Source organism: Emydura macquarii, unplaced genomic scaffold, assembly GCF_026122565.2.
Source record: "Emydura macquarii macquarii isolate MOO-44397 ecotype Brisbane River unplaced genomic scaffold, CSIRO-AGI_Emac_v2 contig_1146, whole genome shotgun sequence".
In the NCBI taxonomy this organism is placed as follows: domain Eukaryota; kingdom Metazoa; phylum Chordata; order Testudines; family Chelidae; genus Emydura; species Emydura macquarii.
The window spans coordinates 4200319-4212618 of NW_027131283.1; the positions used below are offsets into that span (position 1 = coordinate 4200319).

General features: G+C 40.0%; 1 protein-coding gene across 2 annotated transcripts in view; it reads right to left on the reverse strand.

Annotated features, from left to right (window-relative positions):
• PREP (prolyl endopeptidase) overlaps positions 1–12300 on the reverse strand; it is a 156972-nt gene that overhangs the window by 110092 nt on the left and 34580 nt on the right. Inside the window, exons 7-8 of one of the 2 annotated variants that reach the window (XM_067546535.1) lie at positions 3813–3918; positions 423–488 (exon numbers count right to left, since the gene is read on the reverse strand). In XM_067546535.1, coding sequence (XP_067402636.1) covers positions 423–488; positions 3813–3918 — 172 coding nt within the window. The remainder of the gene's footprint in view (positions 1–422; positions 489–3812; positions 3919–12300) is intronic. The other variant, XM_067546536.1, reaches the window with a different exon arrangement.

Consider the following 12300-nt stretch of genomic DNA (forward strand, 5'->3'; position numbering starts at 1 on the left):
ATTGATTTCAATGGGGTCAGACTTTCAGCCCATTGTTTATTCTAGATTTTAGTTTTAGAGTTCCAGATAAAGATAAATCCCTACAGACTATGGATGTCTCTTGAAATAATACCCCCTACGCTTTCAAAAAATAATCCTCCCAGATTTTTCCTTTACATTTATATCTTTGGGGATGGGAATGCTGTTAGAATGATTTAACATTCTGAATATGAAGTCTAAAGACATTTCTGAAACTTAAAATTTTCTAAATATATGAGAAGCACAAAGCTTGCAAAAGAATTGGTGAGTCTGCTGGATCACAGGGCTTAAAAGGAGCAATTGAAGAAGATAAGAGAACATTGCTGAGGAGTAAATGCTTTTTTTTTTTTTTTTTTTTTGGCATCAGTCTTCACCATCAAGGACATTGGAAAAGATATACATACCTCTGACCTGCTTTTTTTCTTGTAATAAAGATGAGCTACTCAACTCTGAGGTGCCAGAAGGAGATTCTGAAGCAAGGATAATTTAAAAAGCAATAAGTCAACTAACCCAGATGGTATACATCCAAGAGTCCTGAAGGAGCTTAAATATGAAGAGACTGAGCTGATAAAAATATGCAAATTCTCTCATTAAAACAGCCACTGATTCAGAGGACAGCAAATGTTGCGTGTGTGTTATATATATTCAAACTTTTTATTAAGGCAAAGTTACAATAAAACATTAACATACTACATCGTGCATTACTTATTACTTATTCAGGATCAGGAAAATATTCATAGAACCTGGCTAGAGATTCTGGCCAGCTGGAGAGCCCTCCTCCTCTGAATGTTGTATATTTCTAATATATAGATATTTTAATATATACAGGCTTCATCCTGCTGACACTTACTACTAAGTGTAGTTCTATTAATACTCAGAGTAGAAAGCACTACATTCAGTAAGTGCAGGAACAGGCCTTAAAATAGTACCATAGCAGTGTTTTGTTAAGACATTTGTTTGCTCGTTAAGGTGTTCAACCCTTTCTGGGGTAACAGAGTCTGTTAGTCCAAGTCTAACACAGCATCAAAAGAAGAGAGTCCTTGGCCCTGCTGGAATCAGCCTTCAGCCCTCTTCCCTACAGGTGGGATCCCAGTGGCAAAGGCCTGTCTCACTGCCAACTCCTTGGCTCCAATTAAACAACCATCTGGATCAGGTCTAGCCTCCTTCCAAAGGCGTCTGGCAGGCTGTGGCCCGCTGCCAGTTCCCAGCTCAAGCCTAGCTTCTTGCCACACATTGGAGCAGCCCATCTGTTCTCCTCCCCAGCCAGCCTACAACTGCCGGGCTTTCCTCCTCTGGTCCTACACCCAGCCCTAGTGGGGTAGGGCGAGGCTAACAGAACAGAGCTGACTGGCTCAAGGCATGCTGGCCCTTTAAAGGTGCAGACTGTCCTTCTATAATGACCATTTGTTACCTGTCCCTCTATCACCTTTATCACCTGCTTAATTTTGTGTACACAGCAGAAGTAGGGCTTAGAGAGGAATTTCAGTGAGAAGGCAACAAGTAGCAGCCTTGCTGGTCAGCTCAGGGACAGCATGCTACGGGGCACAGACAGCATGGGGAAAAGTGCAAAAACAATTGTCAGAAGAGGACTACTGGCGTATGGAGGCTCCCAGCACTTAAAAAGTAGAAGGATTGGAGCAACAATACAACTAGGGACAAGGCTGCACAAGAAGGCAGAGAGAGGCAAAGCTATACAGGGTCTTCAAGTAAGAACAAGAGTGAGGTGATATAATCAGAATAAAAAGCAAGGGGGATAATCAAGACTCAGGCAGTGTTCCCAAAGCTGGTATACAGCTCACTACTGCTCCATATAACATATTGCAAGACTAATCCAGAGGCACAGTGGCATTTCCAAATCCTGTCCCTCCCCAGAAAATAACATGACGGGAGTGGAAGTCCCCATAAACTGATGGTAGTCAGGTTCATGCAGGTGTAGTGAGAATAGCACACTACATACACAATTACTGTGGCCCCATCAACAAATGATCATTTCATTATTCTAGAAGCTCTCAAATAAGTTTTTAAACTTCTCTTATTCTTGTATCTTGTAACTTAGTAAAGCAAAGCAGGATTAGATCTATTATTGCTAGCACATAAGGATACAGAAGGTTAAACTACAGTATATGTAAGTTTTACTTCACACTGAGCTACACAACAGAAACTTCATTAGCCCCTGTGTAGTTTTCTGAGACTCCATAGCAGGACTCTCTGTAAGATTGTGTGTTGTATTCATTTGTGGTGAGAGGAATGATGTGGGGGAAGAGGAAGAAAGTATGTACATATGTGTATATCTGTATGTAGTTTCAGTATCCCCGTCTTCAGCTTCTCCAACTCAAATGACAAACTATACAGTTTGCTATTTAGCAAAATATCTCTGTAGCCTATCTCCACTGTACCCAACACTTTCATTTTCAGAGTCTTACGCTGTCTTTATGTTTCTAAGAACCCCTCTGTGCAGCTTCACTTTATTTTCATTGGCCTGCTCTCCTATATTATCAGAAGTATAAGAGCTCATTAGACAGCTTCTGATCTATCCAAGACAGTATTACCAGGGCACACAGACAGGAGTTAGAAAACCCCGCTTGCAGAAAGAGGGCCTACATTTTAAATTAGTATTCTACTAATACTAAATACTAATAAAAGGAGAAGTTAAGAATTAACTACCCCATTTACCTCAGCATTATTTAGCACCAGCACATGAAGTATCCAAAACTGAACAAATTCCAGCAAGACTCAAAGTTCAAACTATTTGGTTTTGGTGACTAACTAAGCTGAGCAACATGTGTGTGTCAATTAAGGGATGTTCCCAGGAACCAGGCAGCATAGTAATGCAAATGACTGAGAAACCATAATCAAAATCCATCACATACTCCATTGTTTCTAAAAGGTACCTATCACCACAATGTCTCCCTAGTACTCTGTTTACAGGCACGAATGCAATTTTCCTTACTCTCCAATATTTGATGTGGCAGCTGTTGTAGATTTTATTCAGTCCATCTGTAAATTTCTAATTCAATACAACAAGAATCCAACATAGCAAAAACGTGCCTGTTATGCTCTGACCAGAGACTATATTATGAGGAGATTTCTATAGCCTAATGCGCTGGAAGTATCAAAACACTGGACAACAAAACTATCAACATGGAGATATTAGATTGTACAGCTACACATAGAACAGGCATAAGAAACACAGGGAAGAAATGTGCTCTTTTAATCTTATTTGTGAGGATAGAAAGCAAGATAAATAAGTCTGTTATTACATACATAATAATGATGCTAATACAGCTATAATGTATGAGAACTGCCCATAGAACAACAATGCATATAACTATTTGAAGTTCTGATGGAGTACCAATTACTAAAATTATTTCTGGGGATAAAACGATACAACAAAGTAAATATTTGTGACTATAAATGCAGGTCTAAAGAATTAAAATATTTCACAATTTTACTGACAATGTACAAAGAAAAAAAGTTATATTCAAGTCAGGCACTTTTGAAAATAGAGATCATAGTCTGAATTTAGATGCACCACATAATTCTAGCATGAAGATATATTCCCATGGTTTTAAACATTGGAAAAACATTACAGCAATCTGTAAAACCAAATCATACACATGAATGTATGTTTATCATCCTTTTAGACATAAAAATAAAAAATGGGACATATACACGACGACTGTCCTTGATGTTAAACAGAAGAAATTGAATGTTAGCTGTGTATCTTTTTTCATACAGAGGATATGGGAAAACAATCTAAGGAAGGGAAAGATGAAAGGAAAATAAAAGCTTACCTGTTATACCATTTGATTCCTTCTGTAGATCACAGTACCACAGCCTGTTCACTGGATCACATCCTTCTCGTATAGATAGTAAGACGTACTGACCATCATCAGATACCTGCAAGAAATTACAGAAAGTTAGGAGAACACATTCTTTTGAGAGATACTTCTGAATAGGAAAATCTGTGACATGTACATTTAAGACATTCCTAACAAAAGACAATTATTTAAGAAGGAACACAATTTTCCTGTAAAACTTTATTAGGAAGCAAGACTAGCGCATACAATTCACAACCAAAAAAAAGAAAGCATCACATTTTAACACTGATAGGGAAAGCTGTTTAATATGTGTGGTTTGAACAAAAGTAGACACTTCTGCTGTCTTCATTTTCTGCTGACTGTACAGGATCAGACAACCTTATACTGCTTGTAGAAGATCCAAATTGCAGCAGATACATAATGGAAAAGACAGAGAATGCTTGACTTACTTTTGTTAACAAAGTCTAGCTATTATCATCCTTTGGTAATATTCACCCATTTACGCTCTCCTCTCAACACCTCTTGTTTTACTAGTCATTTGTACTAACACACCATTAGGATTAGCTTCCCAAACATAATAAAAATGGGAAGCCTGTTATGAGAGAACTGAACTTTATATAACCACAGCCATTTTGTATACTCTGCCACCATTAACTGGAACATAGTCAGGAATAATTTGGGCTTTGCCTAAACAGGCCAAATAGCTGCCCAGCTGCAGCTTTGCTAATAAGGATAGAAAGTGACAGATTCATGAGAAAGGGAAGGAGTGTCGATAACTGACCTTGGACCGGGGTGTCTATGACAAATGGTGTCTTGCTGTTGTTATGACTAGGAGTTGCTTTGCTAATAAGTAGAATTATAAGGTTCTTTTGTGAATACTGGAAAAATTGTTAGACCATGAGGGGTTACTATAAGTTACGTGCTTTGTTTTAAGCAACCTATAAAGAAATTAATTAAAGTATGTAATTAAAAAAAGTGTAGAAAGGCTTTTGATGAGCTAGAAGACTGACATCCAACTTCCCAGTGGCTAGGAGGAAGGCTAGCCACCAGAAACCTGCCGCTGACCACTCAATACTATCTCAGACTTTGGGTAACTATATCTGGGTTGCTCTAGACTATTGTTATTTTAGATGTGTGCAAAAAAATGACATTTTTTGAGTAAAAGCAATCTCACTTGTACCAATCATTTATCAGACGGAAGAGCTGTGTCTCCAATTTATTCCTGAAACCGTCAAAAAAAGGAAAAATACAAGATAGCAGTTTCAGGTTCAAATAACCTTGGGCAAGGCAAGTATTTTGTCTTATTAAAAAAAATGAAAAGGTAAGTCTGCAGATACAGAGTTTATTTTCTAACAGACTTTAAATATTAAAACATTCAACAATATTTTCTAAATATAAGATCTGCACCTTTCACTGAAGATATAATTTTACACTTAAAACAAACAAGTTTTAGTGCTCCTGAAGGCACTTCTTTGATGGCATCGAAAGCAGATGCCCTCCACACAGCCACAGAATATATACATCACAGTCAGTGGGAGCTCTCTCATACTGCTCCACCAGCTTGCTTGAAACTCAACTTAGAGAGGAAATGAGAACTTTAAATGAGAACAACAAGAGCTGAAAAATGTAGAACGGTAGCAGAGGGAAGAATGAGGATGAGGACAAATATGATATTTCTGTTGCTTGGCAGGCTAATGCACACGTCTAGATGCTAATGAAAGCGGATTTATATATATATTTAATATATATGAATGTGTTAGATATGCAAGTACACACAGATTTGCATCCCTGATCATCCTGTCTAATAGGTATTGGTGGACATACCCTACATGAATTTATCAAATTCTTTTTTGAATGAAGTTTTACTTTTGGCCTTCACAACATCCCCTGGCAATGAGTTCCATAGGCTGACTGTGCATTGTGTGAAGTACTTCCTTTTGTTTGTATTAAACTTGCTGCCTACTAATTTAACTGGGTGACCACTGATTCTTGTGTTATTAAAAGGGGCGAATAACACTTCCCTACTCCACTTTCTCCATACCATTCATGATTTTATAGATCTCTACTATATCCCTTCTTAATCATCACTTTTCTAAGCTGAACAGTCCCATTCTTTTTAATCTCTTCTAGTATGGAAGCTGTTCCATGCACCTTATCATTTTTGTTGCCCTGCTCTATACCTTTTCCAATTCCAATATACATATTTTTCGAGTTGAGGTGAGCAGAACTGCATGCAATATTTAAGATGTGAGCACCCCACAGATTTTTATAGTAGTATCATGATTTTTTTTGTTTTATTACCTGTCCGTTTCCTATTGGTTCCTAACATGGTTAGCTTTTTTGATTGCCACTTCACATTGAGCAGATGTTTTCAGAGAACTATCCACGATGACTCCAAGATCTCTTTTTTGAGTGGTAACAGCTAATTAAAAACCCATCATTTTGTACGTATAGTTGCAATTATTTTTTTCAATGTGCATTACTTTGCATTTATCAACACTGGATTTCATCTGCCATTTTGTTGCCCAGTCACCCAGTTTTGTGAGATTCCTTTGTAACTCTTTGCAGTCAGCTTTGGATTTAACCACCTGGAGAAATTTTGTATCATCTGCAAATTTTGCTACCTCACTGTTTACCCCTTTTTCCAGATCATTTATTAATATGTTGAATACCACACATCCCAGAGCAGATCCTTGGTGGAACCCGCTATTTATCCCTTTCCACTATGAAAACTGACCATTTATTCCTACCCTTTGTTTCCTATATTTTAACGAGTCACTGATCCATAAGAGGACTTTCCCTCTTGTCCCATGGGCTGAGACACCTTGTCAAAGGCGTTCTGAAAGTACAAGCACACTATATTCACTGGATCACCTTTATCCACATACTTGTTTACCGCCTCAAAGAATTCTAAGAGATTGGGGAGGCATGATTTCCCTTTACAAAAACTATGTTGGCTCTTCCCAACATATCATGGTCATTTATGATAATGTCTGTGTCTGATAATTCTGTTCTTTAATATAGTTTCAACCAATTTGCCAGGTATAGAATTTAGGCTTATTGGTCTGAAATTGCCAGGGTTGCCTCTGGAGCCTTTTTAAAAAAAAAAAAAAAATCTAGTGAATCAGCAAAGATATTTTAAGAAGGGCTGAACCTGGTCCTAACCTTGGGATTGAGAGATTTTCTTAGCACAACTTTGGTCAGACTGAGTATCTGGAAGACCAACGTGGTGAAGGCTGCAGTAATCAAGATATGAGATAATCAAGGTTAGCACAAAGGTTTTAGAAGATGGATGGTAAGGAACCAGCAGGTTTTAAAAAGATGATGTGGAACTGAAACCAACTGGAGAGATGTGTCAAAGATGATAGACACCAAGCTCTTGAGCCTTTAACAAAGGGAGATGGATAGAATGGTTATGCAGAAAGGAGTGAGGCCAGGATTTGAAAAAGAAAGAGTTCAGTTTGACATGTTGAATTTTAATTAGGAACAGATTTCTCTTTAGTAATTATGAGATGGCTAGCAAACCAAGGAAGTTTTAGCATTATGGTCAAATTACTGAAAATTAATAGTACAGCCATAAATTCTGGACCAATGTGGATAATTTTTGTAACTGGCATAGCTACAGAATTATATATATAGGAGTTATATATTATATAGCATGCTAGACCCACAATTTCTTGTATGTACCCTCCATGCAGCTGCAACACTGGAGGGGGAAATAATAGTAAAGTTTCATACTTCTATGGCACTTTTATTCATAAATCTTAAAGTGCTTTATAAAAGGCTGGTGAGCTTGTCATCTCTATTTTAGATGGAAGGTTACTGATCCCAGCAACTATTTATGTAATTTTATTTTTGTTTGACGTTTTAAAAAGCTTCTAGCTAGCCATGGGGTTTCTTGCCTCTTGTGCAAAGCAGCAAGCAGTATTCAGATGCGGCAGATGACTTCCATTAATCTGCAATTTTGCTAGAGTTCTCAGATTATTGCACTCCAGTAGTATGCAAATTGATTAAATACAGAATAGTTCCAGAGGGGTAGCCATGTTAGTCTGTATACAGCAAAGACAACGAGAGTTCTGTGGCACTTTAAAGACTAACAGATTTAATATTTGGAGACATAAGCTTTCGAGAGGCTAACTCTCTTTTTCAGATGCAGTAATACAAAAATAGGTAACAGAGAGGTATCATATAGGAATCCAAGTGCATTGAGAACAATGGGGGAGGTGGAGTCCAGTACTTAAGACCTAATGACGACAATTGAGGAGAATGGGTGGGCAAAGTCTTTGATTAAATGCAGCATCAGTCCCTCCTCCCTACACATAAATGTGTAAGATTAAAATACAATAAATACAGCATTATACTGAAGAATTACTGATATAACTAAGTATCTGATAGTAAAACCTGATGAAAATTTCATTAATTCCTCTTCCCCAGAAAGTCAGTATTTCATAAGAGTCAAGTTTATATGAATCTATTATACTTAATATAAATGCAACAACAATACTGAAGCAAATGGAACTGGTAGACCCATCCTAAACTTGATTAACAGGAACAATCCCGAATCAATTAAATCATAAAATAAGTCTAATGTAATTTGGTGACACGCCAAAAGCCCCCAAAACAACCATTTCTGATAATCTGTTCATTAACAAAAAGTACCCATTTTGTTACAGATATTGAACAATTGTGTTTTAGTCAAATCAAATAACGAATCAGTGAGGTTTTCACCATATAGTGATCTTGAAAAGTCCCACGTGACCATGCTTTCCACCCCTCTTATCCTGGAAAGCTATACATATAAAGGTCAAACACTTTCAAAACATGGGTCCCAAACCTGTTTTCAGTTCCATGCAGGCATACATTTACACACATGCAAAATCCCATTGAAATCAATGGGGCTCTGCAGAGGTGTAAGTGTGAAGCCAGACAGATCTAATCACTGGATGAGGGCCTTTGTTTCCTAAAGTTATGCAAATATGGATTTAAGTGAATACCTAAATATAAGTGTACTCTGGACTGTCAGAGGTGTTTAGAACCTGCAACTCCCTCTGACTCAGCTGAAAGTTTTGAGTGGTCAGCATTCAACCTCCATGCTTTGCACTCTAAACACAAAATCTTAACACTGATCTCATATATTTTTATATCAATTGTAGCAACACAAAATGACTGTCCCATATTCCATGCATTTGGGCATTTATTCTGTCTTAACCCTGCTAAGGTCACTTAAGGTTTTACATTAAAATGCAAGTTTGATGGAATGAGGGTATGCGTTGCTTTTTGGTATTTGTAAAAGATGGAAGCAGAAGTCTGATGGAGTATTGATTTGTTGTAGGTAATATATGGGGAGAAAAAAATACACAAATTCTTTTTCTGTAAAATATTATTTCCCAGCTTTTGGATGGATATGTGCACCTTAAGGGTCACTAAGCGTACTTTTTATTTTCTAATTTCCTTGGGGCTTTTTATTTTAAATACAGCTTTCACACGACTCAGTGATAGCACCCCAGAATCACTGAGAAGAGGAGTTGCACCCTCCTAGGAATCAGAAGGAAAAATTACACTGTTGAAGCTGCTTCTGACTACGGTGGCCCTCCTGAAGAGTGAAAGAGGCTGTGACCTGCCTCAGTAAATTCTTTGTCTTTAACATTTTATCCCTGCTTAAAAGTTACTAGGTGGAAAAAAGGTCCACCAAGAGCAACCCTCTTGGCAGGAAGGAGGGTGGGAGCGAGGACTTCACCTATTGGCAAAGACACAATGGGGGGTTTTCATATAAACAGATTGCCTGTTCAGGTGACAGGCAATCCTCAAAGAGGGAAGAGTGGTCTAAAAATGAGAATTAGGCCTTGTCTACCCTATGCAGTTTTGAAGACAAAAGTCAACTTCCGTTGACAAAACAGTGGCAGTGTACACACTGAAATGCTCCTTCCGCGGATGTAACTCCCCTGCTACGTCAACATAAAACCACCCCTACAAACAACATAGAGCTTTTTGCGACATAGTTAGAGCAATGCAGTGTCAGTGTAGACACTGCACTTGGTTATGTCACCCTAACTGGCCACCAGGTGTCCCACAATGCCCACCCTGACCATCAGCAGTTTGAACTTTGCCACCCTGAAGGTACACAGATATGAGCCCTCTCCTGTTTAAAGGCCTGGGAATTTTTGAAATTCCTCTTCCTTTTTGTTCAGCATGCATAATTCACACAGCATCTTCCTAGCTGACCATACCAGCTATCCACAGCAGATGCTCTCCCGCGTGGAGCACACTGGAGCTATTGAATCTGACAAGTCTATGCAGAGAGGAAGATGTGCAGTTGCAGTTTCACTCCAGCTGCAGAAACTGATACCTACAGGCTGACTGCTGGTGGCATGCAGGAGAAGGGGCACGAAAAAGCCATGCAGCAGTGCTGTGCTAAGAACAAGGAGCTGAGGCAAGCGTACCAGAAAGCAAGGGAGGCCAACTGATGCTGTACTGCAGTGCCAAAGACGTGCCGCTTCTTCAAGGAGCTGCACACCAGCCTCGGGGCGACCCCACCTCCACCAAGAGCCCCAGTGGGGACTGGAGACACTGGCCAGCTAGTGAACCCTGAGGATGACATTGTGGATGAGGAAGTGGAGTTGGAAAAGGATGGGGAACAGGTGACAGAGACGTCTGGTGGCATTGGCAAGCCAGGACTACTTCTTAACGGCGGAGGGGTCTAGGCAGTCCTAGCACTCCGGCTCTGGCGTGCCTGATGCAGAAGAGGGGAGCTCTGGTAAGTACTCATTGTGCTTTGATTCTGCACAGTGAGAGATTGAGCTCTCATGTAATTTGTTATATGATACGGGAGGAACAAGGGACAGAATTAACAACAGAGCCCGTGCAGCTACACAGTGGAGTCATAGCGGAAAAGTTTGTTAATGTACACGGGGGGATGTTCTGGGAATCCTCTATATAGATCTCTAGGAAACTTTCCTGTAGGTATTCTGCAATCCTCTGCCGAAGGTTCCTTGGCAGAGCTGCCTTGTTTCTCTCTCTGCTTTAGGAAACTTTGCCATGCCACCCAGCAATTATTTCTGCAGAGACCAGAGTGGCACACAGGTGAACAGCATACAACACCAGTCTGAAGCCACATACATGCAGCAGATGCACGCTTGCATCCTGGGTTCTCTCACTCCTATGGGTATCAGGGTCGATTACCCTCACCTCTGGAAAAGGCTACCAATACTCAGAATGGTCTCCGTAGCGGCCTGTAGTAACCCCCTTCACAAACCACTCTTTGTCCCTTCTTGCCAATTCCTTCTTGCCACTCCCCACCCTCAGGAAACCCACCATATTTGGGACTCACATTGACCTGTATGCTAGCCAAAGGACAGTAAGAAAGAGGTGTGTGTAACTTTTATGATTCATGGTTGTGAGCACACTGACAATACTGTCTCAGTTCATTGTTCCTTTGGTTCCTGAAGATATGCCCTTGAGGACCAAATCCTCCCCACCAGCGTCAGGCCTCCATCAGATAAGGAAGTGAACCTTAACTGTAAAGAAGTAAGGAAGATATGTTTCGTGAAGTGCTGCATAGGCAGCACATAGCAAAACAAGAGCATGGAGGGAGCCAATTAATGAAAGACAGGCTGGAGTGACACATAGCTGTGAGAGCCCTAACCGCAAGACAGTTCCTCATTTCCATGTCCCATTTAACCAAAATTTTGTGCTTTGTCCTGTTATTAAACTTGAGTCTTCGAAATGTGTCTTTGTGTGTGTCATACACACATCGGTCAGTGCTCGCAATCAAACACAGTGGCTATAGGCAGGAATATTTGCTCACTACAATTAAGGGTCAGGAAGCTACCACTACAGAAGTAATCCAAGGTGGCAAGTAAACATTGCCTGGCCGAATGCATCACATAAAGACACATTGTCAAAATAGTCCTACAAAGCCTCCCTGATTCAAATGCCTTCCGCTGTGCTCCTCCAATTGCCCTTATATCTGACTGCTCAAAATCAGCAGCCAGCCCATCAGCCTCAGTGGTCCACTCCTGGGGAAACCTTTCCCCCTTCGCATTGCAGATATTATGCAGAGTATAGCAGGCTGCTATGACCATTGGAATATTTTCCTCACTGAGGTCTAACTGGGCAAAAAGATAGTGCAACGACTTTTTAATTACCCAAAAGCACATTCAATGGTCACTTGGCTCCTGCAGAGCCTGTTGTTGAAGCACTCCTTGCTGCTGTCTAGGTTCAAGAGCCATGGCAGCAAGGGTAGGCGGGGTCTCCAAGGATCACTATAGGCACTTCCACATCCCTTCTGGTCTGGAAAGAAAGTCCCAGCATGCAGCTCTCTATACAGTCGAGTGTTCTGAAAGATGCATGCATCATGCACCTTCCCTGACCTCCCCAAATTAGTGTCAGGGAAATGTTCCTGGTGATCCACCAGCACCTGCAAGACCATGGAGAAGTAGCCTTATTAATTGATATACTCTGT